This window comes from Cricetulus griseus, chromosome 5 (genome assembly GCF_003668045.3).
Source record: "Cricetulus griseus strain 17A/GY chromosome 5, alternate assembly CriGri-PICRH-1.0, whole genome shotgun sequence".
NCBI lineage: Eukaryota > Metazoa > Chordata > Mammalia > Rodentia > Cricetidae > Cricetulus > Cricetulus griseus.
In genome coordinates this window covers 13,362,965-13,377,259 of record NC_048598.1, presented here as the reverse complement: position 1 = coordinate 13,377,259, position 14,295 = coordinate 13,362,965, and the positions used below count along the sequence as shown (strand labels likewise).

General features: G+C 52.1%; 2 protein-coding genes across 4 annotated transcripts in view; both read left to right on the top strand.

Annotated features, from left to right (window-relative positions):
* Window positions 1-3,589: 3,589 nt before the first annotated feature.
* On the top strand, window positions 3,590-7,224 carry LOC100751377 (left-right determination factor 1). Its single transcript, XM_027418826.2, has 4 exons — window positions 3,590-3,941; window positions 5,105-5,351; window positions 5,586-5,831; window positions 6,451-7,224. Exons 1-4 carry the CDS (start codon window positions 3,701-3,703, stop codon window positions 6,812-6,814), a joined length of 1,098 nt encoding a protein of 365 aa, XP_027274627.1. The 5' UTR covers window positions 3,590-3,700; the 3' UTR covers window positions 6,815-7,224.
* Window positions 7,225-9,713: 2,489 nt separating this feature from the next.
* The window catches only part of Tmem63a (transmembrane protein 63A), a 36,809-nt gene continuing 32,227 nt past the window's right edge, over window positions 9,714-14,295 (top strand). Inside the window, exons 1-2 of one of the 3 annotated variants that reach the window (XM_027418818.2) lie at window positions 9,714-9,840; window positions 13,670-13,872. In XM_027418818.2, the coding sequence (XP_027274619.1) occupies window positions 13,681-13,872 (192 nt within the window). In that variant the 5' untranslated portion in view covers window positions 9,714-9,840; window positions 13,670-13,680. Of the gene's footprint in view, window positions 9,841-13,669; window positions 13,873-14,295 lie in introns of those variants that run through there. The other 2 variants (XM_027418819.2, XM_035445168.1) reach the window with 2 other exon arrangements.

Genomic DNA, 14,295 nt, shown 5'->3' with positions numbered 1-14,295 from the left:
TTCAGCTATGAGGGATGAAGTTACGATGTTCCCAGGAAGATGGATGCAACTGCAGATAATCGTGTTAAGGGAATTAAATGAGACTCAGAAACACAGAGATTGCATCTTCTCTCTCATTTTGGCTTCTAGGTCGTATGCACACATAGATCAGGAAAGTAGAACTGTCTAGGGTTATAAGGAGGACCACTGGGAAGAGAGAAGGGAGAGGGGGGTGTGGGTACTGAGGGTGCAAGGAGGGATTGCTCAATATTCACTATATGCATATACAAAGCTTCTAAAATTAAAATGTGCATCAGTGAGATGGCTTTCTTAATGGAGAATGGTGCTTGATACCACGCCCAACAACCAGGACCAACGTGGTGAGGGGAGAGAACCAACTCTTGAAAGTTGTTCTCTGATATTTACTTACATACCAAAACCTGTGCCACCACCCCCAAATAAATAAATAAAAACAACAAAAAGTTTAAAAAATATATAAACACACAGCTTGGGAAAAATATAAAATTGGAAACTGGGTATGGTGACCCACACACTCTCCACCTGCTGCAGAGGCTGAATTAGATTCAGGAGTTGGCAGCTAGCCAGTAGAACACAGTGAAACCCCATCTCTTAAAATAAAATTAAGAGCTGGGCGGTGGTGGTGCACGCCTTTAATCCCATCACTCGGGAGGCACAGGCAGGTGGATCTCTGTGAGTTCGAGACCAGCCTGGTCTACAAGAGATAGTTCCAGGACAGCCTCCAAAGCCACAGAGAAACCCTGTCTGGAAAATAAAATAAAATAAAATAAAATTAGGACTGAGCTATAGCTCATGGCAGAGCACATGCTTAGCATCCTGAAGACCCCCGTGTTCAGTCCCAGCACTGTGCAGAAACAAAACAAAAAAACCAACTCACCGAACAAAGCAGAACATACCCTGACTTATAGCCCACAAATCTCCTAACAGAAAACCTGATTAAACAACACTACCCCGCCCCAATCTGTAAAGATGACTTTTTTCCCCAGACAGGGTTTCTCTGAGTAGCTTTGGAGGCTGTTCTGAAACTCTTTTTTGTAGACCAGGCTGGCATCCAACTCACTGAAATCCACCTGCCTCTGCCTCCGGAGTGCTGGGACTAAATGCATTCGTCACCACCACCCAGCGGCTGATGACTTTTTTTTTTTTTTTAAAAAAAAACTAAAACTTTTATACTTTTTAAAGACATTGTGCAAATAATGATTAGTAGACTCTGATTGATAGGGAAGCCTTTTCATGATTTTTGTAAGAGAGATCGAGCTGAAACGAGCAGGCAGGAGCAAGGGAAGAGCCTGCCTTTTCCCATGTTCCCTTCCACAGGTTTGAATGTTCCTGAATTCTAATTATTTTCAAAAGAGTAAAAAAAAAAAAGTCAACTTACATTTTAGAAAGCTCACAACTCAAATAACAGTGCAAGGGACAGTTAGCATTTCTTTTCTTTTCTTTCTTCTCTCTCTCTTTTTTTTTTTTTTGGAGACAGGGTTTCTCTGTCTGCTTCTGTCTTCCTAGTGCTGGGACTAAAAGCATGCACCACTACCGTCTGGCAGTTAGCATTTCTTGAGTGCCTGCTGTGAGACTTACTAGGAATTCTGTGGGCATCCTAATTAATTGGACTAATTTCTGGTGTAAAAAGCGCCTCCCCGAGGAGACTCACATCTCTTGAGAAGGGTCTAAGTCTGCAGACCCACACAGCTTGTGACTCTGGCGCAGCAGTGTGTGAACTCCCACGGGCAGGAAGCAGAAGGGACAATGGCCTGAAATGCAGTTGGTGTCCTCCTCTTTGACCTAGGAAGTCTACTTTGAGGTACTCTGGGAGAACAGGGAGACCACCCAGGGCAGGTCTGGATGTCCCCTGCCCTGCCTCCCAGAGGCCACATAGCCCCAGGCACAGGTTAGGAAGCTCTATGATGTGCGGTCAGACTGCCTGTGGCATCTGGGCCAGCCTTGGTGTACTTGTTAAACAAACACAAAATTTCTGTCCCTGCGCAGTGAGGGGACCCCAGACACTTGGAGCTGTCCTGAAAAGATTGTCCTGGACTTTGGCTTCCTTGATCTCAGAGGTCCTGCTGTCTGATCCTTCTCCAGATGGTCTCTGCTCTGAAGTCCCAAGATGACGCCCTCTTCCCATTGCAGTGTGCTGCTCCAGCCCTCACCTGGCAGCCCAAATCATAGGAGTCAGAGAGTGGTGGTGACACTGGGGGGACACCAGCCTTCTCCCTTACCTGAGCCTTCCCTCATTCCTGGCATGATCGGGCCACTGCCTTACCCTGGGCCCTGAACACTGGCCTAGAGCCAGGGAAGACACCAGGCTTCATTCCAGGAGTCCCCTTTCCTGGAATAGGCCAAAGACCAGGTTTGGAGACTGCTTTCCAATCTCCAGCCTGACCTGGGTCAGACTCAGGCCGGAGTGGTGGGGAGACAGCTGCTCTTCTGCATAACAAAGGGTGGTCCTGCTGGAGAGCCATGGAGCACACCCACAGGTCTTGCAATCCACTATGGCTTTTCTCTTTAGCCCCTGACCGAGGTTGCTAGAATCCGCAAATAAAAACTCTAGATACTGGTGTAATGCAAATCACAGGTAAACAATGAATAATCTATTAGTGTAATCATGTCACAAATCCAGTCCTGGTTTTATTTAGCAGCCCTACTCCTGGTGAGTTGCTTAATTTTATTTCTCCAGTACAAATCTTCAAGCAGCTCACAAATCCACATTCAGATGTCTTGCCAGTGTCTTGGAGAAGGCTTAGCAGACTCTGAAGTATAACCAGAAGTATCGAAAGCACTGACTATGTGGGCACTGATCTTTTCCAGACAGGGTTTCTCTGTGTAGTCCTGGCTGTTCTGGCACTCGCTCTGTAGACCAGCCTGGCCTTGCCTGCCTCTGCCTCCAGAGTGCTGGGATTAGCGGTGTGCACCACTGCTCAGCTGTGGGCACTGGTCTTTATGTTGCTCCTTCTCTGAGCCACAATTCTCTTGGCTCAAAAATTGGGAGAGGGTGGACTTGGCAAGGAAAGGTAAGGATGGGGCTCCTTACTGGCCAGTCCCAGGCTTCGTGGCCAAGGAAGGTCTACCCAAATTGGGCCATGCTGGCTCTAATCAGCCCCAGAAGTCTTTTGAACACCTGGCCTGGTGTACTGAGAGGCAAGTCGGTTGGAGAGCTCAGATGTTGATTGGAGTTTGGTTCTTTCCAGGGTTCAGGAGTAGCAATGAACAACGCTACAGGTGTGCATTCCAGACACTGGGAACAGGTACCCAGCAGAGAACTCCACAGCTCCAGGACTCCTCCCAGCCCTTAGTGGGGTTGAATTGAGGGCTTCATGAATGCAGGGCAAGTGCTCTACCACTGAGCTATTACTGCCCCCACCCTGAATGTCTTAACTGGTCAGGCACCCTTCAGTCAAAGTTGAGGCATATGAAACAGACAGTAGTGACCAGATGTTCTCAGTCCAGACAGGCCTTTGTGTCCTTTCTAGACAGCCCCTCCTCAGGGCTCAGCAGCTTGCTGCATGCTGAGCTCCCAGGAGGTCCCAGGGGTGTGACCTCTCTCCTCCTTCTTTCCCACCCCCCACCCCAGGGCCAGCTATAAAGTTGGTCTGCACCAGCCCTCAGGAAACTCAAGACCCTTTTAGGACACCTCAGGGACACACACACTCACAGCTCCTCTCGCTCCTGGGCAGCAAGCAACATGTGGCTCTGCTGGGCACTCTGGGCACTGTCCCTGGTTGACCCGGGGGCAGCTCTGACTGGAGAGCAGGTCCTGGGCAGCCTACTGCAACAGCTGCAGCTTAGTGAGCCGCCTGTCTTGGACAAGGCTGATGTGGAGGGGTTAGTCATCCCCTCCCATGTGAGGGCCCAGTATGTTGCTCTGCTGCAGCACAGCCATGCCAGCCGCTCCCGAGGGAAAAGGTTCAGCCAGAACTTTAGAGGTAAGCGCTCCCATCTTGTCCAAGGTCTCTAGGAAAGACAGGTTCACTGGGCCCTCCCACCTGTGGTGTCAATGGGTCCTTGCTTTGTGGGGCTCAGAGTGGAAGTCTTGGGGTCACAGTCTGAGGGGGTTGTTAGAAGGAGCAGGTCTGGGAGGGTGGCTGGGTCTGGGCGCTGGGGACCTGACTGTGCACTTAAGGACGCTTGGGATTAGGGAAAAGGGGCTGAGCTTGCTGTTAAATTCAGGAGCAAGAAGAGGAGGAGAATGGAGAAAAACAGGGTCCCAGGAGAGGTCCAGGCCACCTGGGGTCGTCACCTAGAAGAGTGGCTGACTATGTCTTGCCTCGGACAGAGAACAGCTGACTGGGTAGAGGCAGCCCTGGGTAACAGAAAGTTTGGAAGAGTGAGGACACAGGTATTCAGTTGTCAAGATAGCAAGGGCCAGCATGGTAGCACCGCCAAATGGAATGAGCCCTGGGGCACAGCCACAGCCACAGCCACAAACTTACTCTCCTAGGCCTAGCGACATAAGGATGCTGGTTGTGAACAGGTAATAGAGATGACTCTCTCATGGATGCGCCATTGAGCAGAAACTCTCACAAGAGTCTGCCACTTAATGTTATTGTTATTATTATTATTTTGATTTTTTGAGACAGGGTTTCTCTGTGTAGCTCTGTAGACCAGGCTGGCCCGGAACTCACATAGATCTGCCTGCCTCTGCCTCCAGAGTGCTGGGACTAAAGGCGTGTGCCACCACTGCCGGCTCAGAGTCTGCCTGGTAATAAAGGCACGGTTTTGGTTGCACTCCTGATCTTGGATTTCCATTCTCTGACCTCTGTGGCCTCTCTGTACTCCCCACCCACCTTCTTCTGCAACCCTCCCTAAAAGACCCTACATTGCTATAGTCTCACAGGGTTCCAAAGCCACCATCAGGGGTGGAAGTTGATAATAAAAAAGAAACAACCTCAACAATTGTTTTAGCATTCAGGGCCTCAACGCAATCTATAATTCCTAGATAGGGAGTACTTCATTTTCACTGTGTGCCAAGGGCGTCCTGCTCCCAGCTCTTCCTGCGGATTAGTAAGGAATTTTGGCCTTGAGTCTTGTCGCCCTGGTGGTTATCTGGTGCCAGTAGAGGCCGGTCTGACTCTCTCCATGTCCACAGAGGTGGCAGGCAGGTTCCTGGTGTCGGAGACCTCCACACACTTGCTAGTGTTCGGCATGGAGCAGCGGCTGCCACCTAATAGCGAGCTGGTGCAGGCCGTGCTGCGGCTCTTCCAGGAGCCAGTCCCCAGAACTGCTCACCGGAGGCAAAAGAGGCTGTCCCCACATAGTGCCCGCGCTCGGGTCACCATTGAGTGGCTACGCTTCCTTGAAGATGGTTCCAACCGCACCGCCCTCATCGACTCCAGGTATTGGCCCCAGCACCCTCTCTCTCTCTCTCTCTCTCTCTCTCTGTGTGTGTGTGTGTGTGTGTGTGTGTATGTGTGTGTGCGCACTGGGGGAATTGGGGAGAGGTCTGCTTGGCCCTGCTGGTACAGGGGAGCTGCGGAGGATGGAGTGGGGACAGCACGGGACGGGAGACCCCTCCAGAGCCTAGCTGACAGCCTGCTAGTCCCCTCGCCTGACGCTCAGCTGTGTTTCAGGCTCGTGTCCATCCACGAGAGCGGTTGGAAGGCCTTCGACGTGACCGAGGCTGTGAACTTCTGGCAGCAGCTGAACCGACCGAGGCAGCCACTGCTGCTGCAGGTGTCGGTGCAGAGGGAGCATCTGGGCCCGGGGACCTGGAGCGCTCACAAGTTGGTTCGCTTTGCTGCTCAAGGGATTCCGGGCAGCGAGGGGCGGGGCGAGCCACAGCTGGAGCTGCACACGCTGGACCTCAAGGATTACGGGTAGGCGCTGTGGGTTAAATTGATAAGCGAAGTCGAGAGACAAACGGGGAATTTGACCTAACTGTGAAATGACAAAGTTTCAGAGTGTGAAAATATTTAGAAAAATCCCTCTGTTAGGAAACCCCCAGTAAATATTATTGATTTTTTTTTTTTTTAGTTCTTAGCTACCCATCCCCACATAAATGTCCAATTCAGTTGTTTTCTTTGCTGTGGCACTAGGGTTGGAACCCAGGACTTCACAACACGCCAGTGCTCTCCTATACACCCAGCCTAATTCTTGAATACCCCAAGAGCTGGATCTTCCCTTCCTTTTCTTTTCTTTTCTTTTCCTTCCTTCCTTCCTTCCTTCCTTCCTTCCTTTCTTTCTTTCTTTCTTTCTTTCTTTCTTTCTTTTTTTCTTTAAGACAGGGTTTCTCTGTGTAGCTTTGGAGGCTGTCCTGGAATTCACTCTGTAGACCAGGCCGGTCTCGAACTCGCAGAGATCTACCTGCCTCTGCCTTACGAGTGCTGGGATCAAAGGCCTGTGCCACTACTGCCCAGTCCAGTGGCGAGCTGGATCTTAAGTCTCCCTCCCTGATTTTAGCCTTCTCAGTTGACGACTGGTATCTCATTCTCACAGAGCTCAAGGCAATTGTGGCCCCGAGGCGCCCGTGACTGAAGGCACCCGATGCTGTCGTCAAGAGATGTATCTGGACCTGCAGGGGATGAAGTGGGCGGAGAACTGGATCCTTGAACCCCCGGGGTTCCTGGTCTATGAGTGTGTGGGCAGCTGCCTGCAGCTGCCAGAGTCCCTGACCATCAAGTGGCCATTTCTGGGGCCACGGCAGTGCATTGCCTCGGAGATGACCTCCCTGCCTGTGATTGTCAGCATGAAGGAGGGAGGCAGGACCAGGCCTCAGGTGGTCAGCCTGCCCAACATGAGGGTGCAGAGGTGTAGCTGTGCCTCCGATGGCGCGCTCGTACCCAGGAGGCTGGAGCCATAGGCACAGACTGTGGCCTCTCCGAGGATGTGACTTTCGTGTATATCTGAAGTGTTCTATTGTTCCAGCAGAGCTGGGGATTCTGAATCCCGGATGGGCTAATGCCCCGTCTGTGCTGAGCTCTGTATTTGCTTCCTCTGAACCAGCCTTAACCCCTTCAAGGAATGTGACTCACTGGCCACTAGGGGGCCCTACCTAGTTGCCTCTGCTCTTTATATTGTTCACTGCACTGTATGTTAAAGCACTTAACATGTATAGTTGCTGTAAGCTAAGGACAGAATTCCTAAACCTGTCACTGGATCTGGGCTGAGCCCCAGGTTTGACTTTGGACCTAAGACACAAGTGTATCAAACATGTGCAACCTAGGTAATATGGACTTTGCTAGATGTGAATAAATATGTTTTGTTCCGTAACTTTTGTTGTTTGGGCTTTCTTTCTTTCTTCCTTTCTTTCTTTCTTTCTTTCTTTCTTTCTTTCTTTCTTTCTTTCTTTCTTTCTTTCTCTTTTTGAGACGGGGCAGAGGCAGGATGATCTCTGAGTTTGAGGCCAGCCTGTTCTACAGAGCCAGTTCCAAGGTAGCCAAGGCTGCACAGAGAAACCCTGTCTCAAGATAAAACAAAACCAAAACCAAAGTCATTCATAATTCTAGGAGAACAGGGTTCATTCCTCAGACTGATACAGGGATCATGACTCACATCATTGTCTATAACAGACTTCAAAGAAATAAACAATGCAGAATCTCAGTCCAGGGAAGGGACCTCTTAGTCTCCTTGCCAGTCTGCATGGCTGTTAGCTAAGAATTCTGTATCCTCTAGTCTGTGCTCTAAACCTTCTCATCTTGATCCCTGAGATAGGATCAACCCCTAACCTCCACAGTTTTGGTTTAAGGAAACAATGATTTAATAATTACTTTGCACACTGACTGGGTGCATCCAGGCTAGTCCAACTCACACCCCAGATTTATTTAGTTAGACAGGGTCTCACTATGGAGCTGCCCATTTTTATTTAAGTATTATTACTTCTTTGAGACAAAGTGTTGTGTAGCTTAGGATGGCCTCCAATGCCATATGTAGTTAAAGATGACCTTAAATATTTTTTAAATTTAAATAGTGTGTGTGTGTGTGTGTGTGTGTGAGAGAGAGAGAGAGAGAGAGAGAGAGAGAGAGAGACAGAGACAGAGACAGAGACAGAGAGACAGAGAGTGTGTGAGTGCCAGCCAGCATGTGCTGTGGAAGTCAGAGGGCAATTTTGGGAGTTGGTTCCCTCCTAAAACTGTAGGTTCTGGGGTCAGACTCAGCTAGTCAGGCTTTCATGGCAAGTGCCTTTACCCCCGAGCCGTCCCACTGGCCTAGACCTTGGATTTGAGTGTTGTGATGGCAGGCGTGTACAACTATGGCTGGCTTATGTAGTTCTTAGGATCAAATGTAGGCTTCATGCACACTACCCAAGCACTCTGCCAACTTGAGCTACATCTGTAACTCCTAGTTTATTGCTTTTGTTACATTTTGCCAACCCAGCCTTCTCTGGACTTTGAGACAACTGCCACCTGAAGATCAGCCATAGAAAGACTTTCCTTCCGTTATCAAGGGCCCTAAACTGCTCTGTTCTTTGGTAGTGGTGCCCCCATCTTACTATGACTGGGGCTGGACCCCAGGACACAAGCCAGGCAGATGTCAGCATCACCAACAAAGGCTGAAATTGTGTGGAGCAGGAGCAAGAGCAGGAGAAGGGAGAACAGAGAGAAGCAATCTGAGGAGCCGGGGGAATAACCAGGGGACACTACAACCAGGGATCTAGAGAAGCCAGCTAGCTAGCTAGCTGTGGGGTCCTGAACAAGGGCAGTAGCGGAGCAGGGGCATGGCCAGGCAGAGCTAAGGGAAGACAAGGACAGAGGAAAGTTCTGGGAAATAACTCCTAGCCAGGCGCTCCTCAGAGGCAGAGGAGAATCGGGAGAGGAAAGAGACACCCTGCTTCAGATAGCCGCAGGCTAGAATCAGGGACAGGGAGGCTGCGAGGATACTTTTATCTTTACAGTAGAAGATGAAAGCTCACACATGGAAGTGAGGACAGGGAAAGGGGCGAAGCTGTTTCTTGGGGAGCTGCTTTAGGCATGAAGTTGGTTAGTGCTGGCAAGGACGCCACAGCGAGCTTCGGTTCCACCCTTTTCCTTGTGGAAACTGAGGCCTGAAAGTGGGTAGTTTGCAGCAGAGGCCCTGCACAATTCTCACTCTATTCCCCTAGCACATCCAGCGACGGTCCTGCCCTCGGCGGGGAGGGGCAGGCAAAGCCGGTGCAGGGGCCCCTGGTTCGCTGGAAACCTCCAAGTCCCAGCCAGAACTCACGGGGTGCTCAGCATGTTTGGCCTCAGTTGGCAACGCTGATGGCTCGGGCCGGAGCAGTGACGTGCGGTCCCAGAGAACGCTAGAAATGCTGTACTTTATTTAGGGCAGGACAGTGCTTGGGAACTTCCAGGTCCCGGCTCCTTACCGTGGCGGGCGTCTTTGTGGCTACAGACGGCTGGGGGCAGGGTAGGTTTGCTGTGCCCCGTGCTCGCCCGCACTGCGCCCCAACTGGGCCAGCTTGTGAAGTTCCTGGGAACATTCAATCCCACATTACGAACGTTTGCAGATACTCTCCAGCGCCGCGGCCATCCTAGGTTTGGCCCAGGGTCTCTCAGTGGGGATGTGCTGGGTCACAAAGCAAAGGCAGTCCGGAGACGTCCTCTCCCGGCCTTGTGGGCGTTAGCTGGTCTGACCCCGCCCGTAGACCTCGGCGAGGACAGCCACGCGTGGACCAGGGTTAGAGGACCACAGACGGGCTCACTGCCCAGCGCGCAGTCTTCGCGGTCCAGCTGGCGCCGGCGCGGGCCAAGAGTCCAAATTAGGTAACGCGCAGATGCAGCTCTGCGCATGTGCAAGAGTCACCGGAGTTTCACTTTGTAACTTTTAAGTGGTGGGGACGCTGCCCCGCCCCGCCAGGTGCGGCCAGACCACTCCCCCGGCGCGCGCGGCGCGCCACCGCCGCCGCAGGTAAAGTGGGCAGGGGAGCCGAGCAGGGGGAGGTCGCGCCCGCAGGGGTCCACACCGGGCAGTACGCCTCGGGTCGCCTGCCCGGACGCCGCTAGCCGGGTAGGTGGCTAGCGGGTGCCAATCAAACCCCGCGCTGCTGGGACTTACTGACAGCCCTTGGCTGCGTGGCCGATCCTTCCCACCCTACACCTCTGCGTGGAGTTTGTCTGCGGGGTCCGATCTCTCCGCCTGACTTGGAGGGCAGCCTCGGAGCCTTCTCCAACTCCTTACGAGGCTAGACCCGGCTAGAGCGGGCTTCGAACCGTCTGGTGACCACTCCTGCCCTGGTAGTGTCAGGTGGAGGAAACCTGGGGACTTGGAGAAGGGCAGGGGTGGGGGCAGGGGGGAGAGCCGGGAGAGAAGAAACCACATGCGACAACTTATCCAGGGACCTGATAAACCTGGCTACCTGAGACCGTGGGTGGGGTGGAATTGCTGTCTTTCAGCCCCAAGCAGGGACAAACAGCTATAGGGACTTTTGCAAAAGACCTGGGAACATATTTTCTGTCCTGAAGCTCTCTGGTTGTGTCCCAGGGCCTGCCCGGTGTTATTTTTATTTTTATTATTGTTTTTATTTGGAAATGAGACGGCTTAATACTGAGCATTTGCGTATGTGGGACGGTGACTATTGCTAAGGGTGTGAACACAGGCCTTGCTGCACATCCTAGACACACACTTTGCTCTGAGCATTCATAGCCCTTAGGGGCTGGTTTGGCCTTCTCGGCTTGGTCTGGCTGCCCCTCGATGGGTGCTCCCACCGGCCCTCTCAGAGTATGTTCCTTTGGGAAGGCGAGAAACGGCGGGCTCTTTGAGCGCCTAGGGAATGGTCCAGTAGTAGCCTCTGACAGGTTACCCTGGCTGGAAGAGCTGAGGGTCTGAGACTGTGGGCCTCATAGGTTGCCTTCACTTGGTTCCCCCTCTTTTCATTTTCCAAGCCTTCCTTGTCTGCTTTGCTGCATTTGATCCCCTGATTCTAGCCCTTGGGGGACATTGAGGCACAGCGGCGGCCCTTGGTGTCTGTATGAGGCAGAGCGGCCACCTGTCCCTTCTGCTGGCTGAGCTCTCAGTTCTTTCCTTTGTTTTATTTCTGAGTCAGTCTTACTGTGTAGCCCTCTACCTTGGGATTAAATGGGTGTACCACCACATCCACCCTCCCTTAGTTCTTACCAAACTAAATTCTCCTGGGGAAATGCGCCTGGAAGAGAAAAATGACTACAAGTGTGGCTGGGCTGTTAGGGAAGGGGAGCCACAGGTGCCGTCCTGGGGCCGAGGCCCCTGAAACAGTGACTCTCATGAGCTTCCCTTCCCACCCCCAGCTGCACCACAGGCTCCTCCCTTCCTTGGGACAATGTCCCTCTGTGAACATTTATGAGGATATTTTCCGTTTTCTCTTTCCAAGCCGTCCTTGTTTGCTCTGTAGAGTTTCCCTTTCTCTAATTCTAGCCTCAGGGGACCTCGGGGTGCTGCAGAAGCCTTCCAGGTCTGTATGAGGATTTGGCTTGGGATAGATGCCACCTCTAGCCCACAGTCCCTGTGCAATTGTGAGGGAGAGGCCCTCCCGAGTTTAGCAGGGCCTTGGTCCATTGGACAAGAGGCATGAAGCTGGGACGGTGGGTACTGCTGGGCGGAGAGAGAGGAGTGGGGTAGCCCAGAGGATCACTGGGAGCTGGTGGAGATCTTGTTCTGGGGTTTCAGGTGGACAGCCAGGTAGGAAGAAAGCCCTGGGCAAAACCAGAAAGTGGGCATGTGGGCAGAGAGACATTTGGGCAGGTCTGAGAGGAGGAGCAGGGTGCAGAAGGGCTTCTGTTCTGAATTCCTAAACTGGAAGAGGGTGGCTTCCCTGTGCCTTATGTGGCACTGGGGACATCTGCGTTGCTACAGGACAGTTTGTGAAGGCTGGTGTTGCAGAGGGCAGGTCACAGTGGACAGCCTAGCAGGAAATAAGAAGCAGGCCAGTGGTGTGACTCACTGAAACTGAGGAACTGTGGGGGGCCAATCCAATGAGACCTCCTCACAGTCCTTCCTCCTACAGGGTGGTGTCCAGAAGGCCTTGCATCACCAGAAGGGACATTTCAATATCCTGGTGACTTTTTGTTTTTTCCTTTGAAACAGCCTTAGGTGGAGATTTCCATTAGTGCCAGGGGTGCCTGAAGCCTCAGGAGGTGTCAGCACTGAGCCTGCAGCCAAATCTGTTGGTCTCCGTTTTCTATTGTGGTCAAGGCTGGCCTTAAATCCTGATCCTCCTGTTTTCTCCTTGAGTGTTGGGGCTGCAGGCCTTCTGAGACCATTCCTTGCTCCTCTGGGCGAGGTTTAAAGGAGACAAAGCAGGAACTTCAGCTTCAAGGTGGAGATGACATTCATGACTGCTCACAGCCACTAACCCATGGCTAATTGCACTACACACACTTCTTCCTCTGGCCACTGCAAGTTCCTTACAGGAAGAGAAAGTGATCCATTCTCTTAGGCCTGACTCCCTCCCATCCTTTTCTCACTTCCTATCAGGTGTATTGCATCGTGTGTGTGTGTGTGTGTGTGTGTGTGTGTGTGTGTGTGTGTGTGTGTCCCCAGCACAGCAGTGCCATGAGTCAGAATTGAGATCCTCCCTACCATGACCCAGGATACTTTACCAGCTCTTTAGGTAGTTCAGACATCGGCTTCAGTTCTCTACACACCCTTTTCTTGTCCCCAATACTTGGGTCTCTCTAGTGGATAGAAGAACCAGACTTTGAGGAAATCCTCTGGGAACTGCAATTTCAGCAGATTTGGGGAGGTGGGAGCCGAAAGAGAGAGGTGCTTTCTTATGACTTTCCCCCAATATATGATGTGTAGGGCAGACCAGAATTGGGGCATGAAAGTCCCCAGGCTTCAGTGCCAGGGGACAGACACTAGAGATTTCCATTGGATTTGCCAGGGGTTCCAGGAGCCTTCAAGTCAGCACCCAGCCTGCAGCTGTGTCTGTATGAAACACTGAGCCTTCTGTTAGAGGGGCGGTGTGGACAGAAGAGGGTGGAGCTAGGGGCCTGCTTTGCCCTGAGCCTCACCCATGTCCTTGGGAGTGCCTAGGCCTCTCCTCTCTGGCTGTCCCTCCTGCTTTTGCCTCTCAGGGAAGCACTGTGTGATGGCAGTTACAGAGTGGAGAGTCAGGGTGTGAGGTCCAACCCTGCTGCATCCAGCTTCTTGGTTTGGGAGTTAGGTGGCCATTAAGTTTCTGAAACTTGGATTCCAAGTCCAACTGGTCTTCTAGCCCAGCTCTGTCACTCTGAGTAGCTGGAGAGGGCTCTTGTGCTTGGCTCAGATGGACCAACAGTGTTCCTGACTGTTCCCATCCTAGTTTGCTGATGTCTGAGGGTTCCTCTTCCCAGCCTTTGTGGGCCTCTCTCCTCTCTCCTGCCTGGGATGCCCGAGGACTCTTGCAGGAGTTATTTTCCCAGCGGTGCATGAGGCTAGAGGAACTGTAGAGCACCTCTTCAGTCACAGCAGCGGCTAACTCTGACCACCCCCAGCCCTTTGCCTCATTTACCCGCTTTTGGGGCATCTGCTCATTGTGTCGCTGGGTGGGTCATCTAGTCTGACCATCTGGGCTGTTCCCATAAATGGAGATAGTCACTGTGGACTCCACCAGGCACAGAGGGATGGAGCGCAGCTTTCCTGGCTCTGTGCTGAGGGTCTCTGCTATTCCAGTTGCATGGGGGTGGAGGGTGGGCATGGGGACTGACACTTATTTTTGGATGTGTCAGCACTGGCTGGGGAAACTGAAAGTTGTCACCCTGATGTTGTTCTTGTTCCTTAGGGAGAGAAGGCATGATGACCAGCTACCCATTCCTGGATCCCCGGCAGTCCAAGGCAGTGTCCATCCGTGGGAGCCTGGCCCTTGGGGACCATCACAATGACTCTTACTGCTACAGCTCAGTCAGAAACAGCAGCACTGTGCTTCAGGGGGTCACCTTCGGAGGCGTCCCCACGGTCCTGCTCATAGATGTCATCTGCTTTCTGGTAAGGCCCTCTCTCAGTTATGTGTTTAACACCTTGTTCTCTGTCTAGGAAATGCACGAGGCAGATACACACACCCTTCCATGCTCTGTGACCCTGGACCTCGAGTTCTGGAACCACTGTAATGATTCCTTCTCCAGAGGACTTGGGCCTTGTGTGGCAGTGTGATCATGATCTCAATTGCAGAGCCACTAGCCACTGTCTTGTTTTACCGGCCCTCAGGGTGGGCGACATGAGAGATGTGAGGGTACGGACCAGGGTTGGAGCAGGCACAACTTGTAGTGTGTGAGTGGGTACTTCCTGTCACCCTGGGGTACCTGGGGCTTTTGAGAATCAGAAATAGATTTCCTAGAGCTGACCTTAGGGGATACGTCTTCCTTCCTTCCTTCCTTCCTTCCTTCCTTCCTTCCTTCCTCTTTCTTTCTT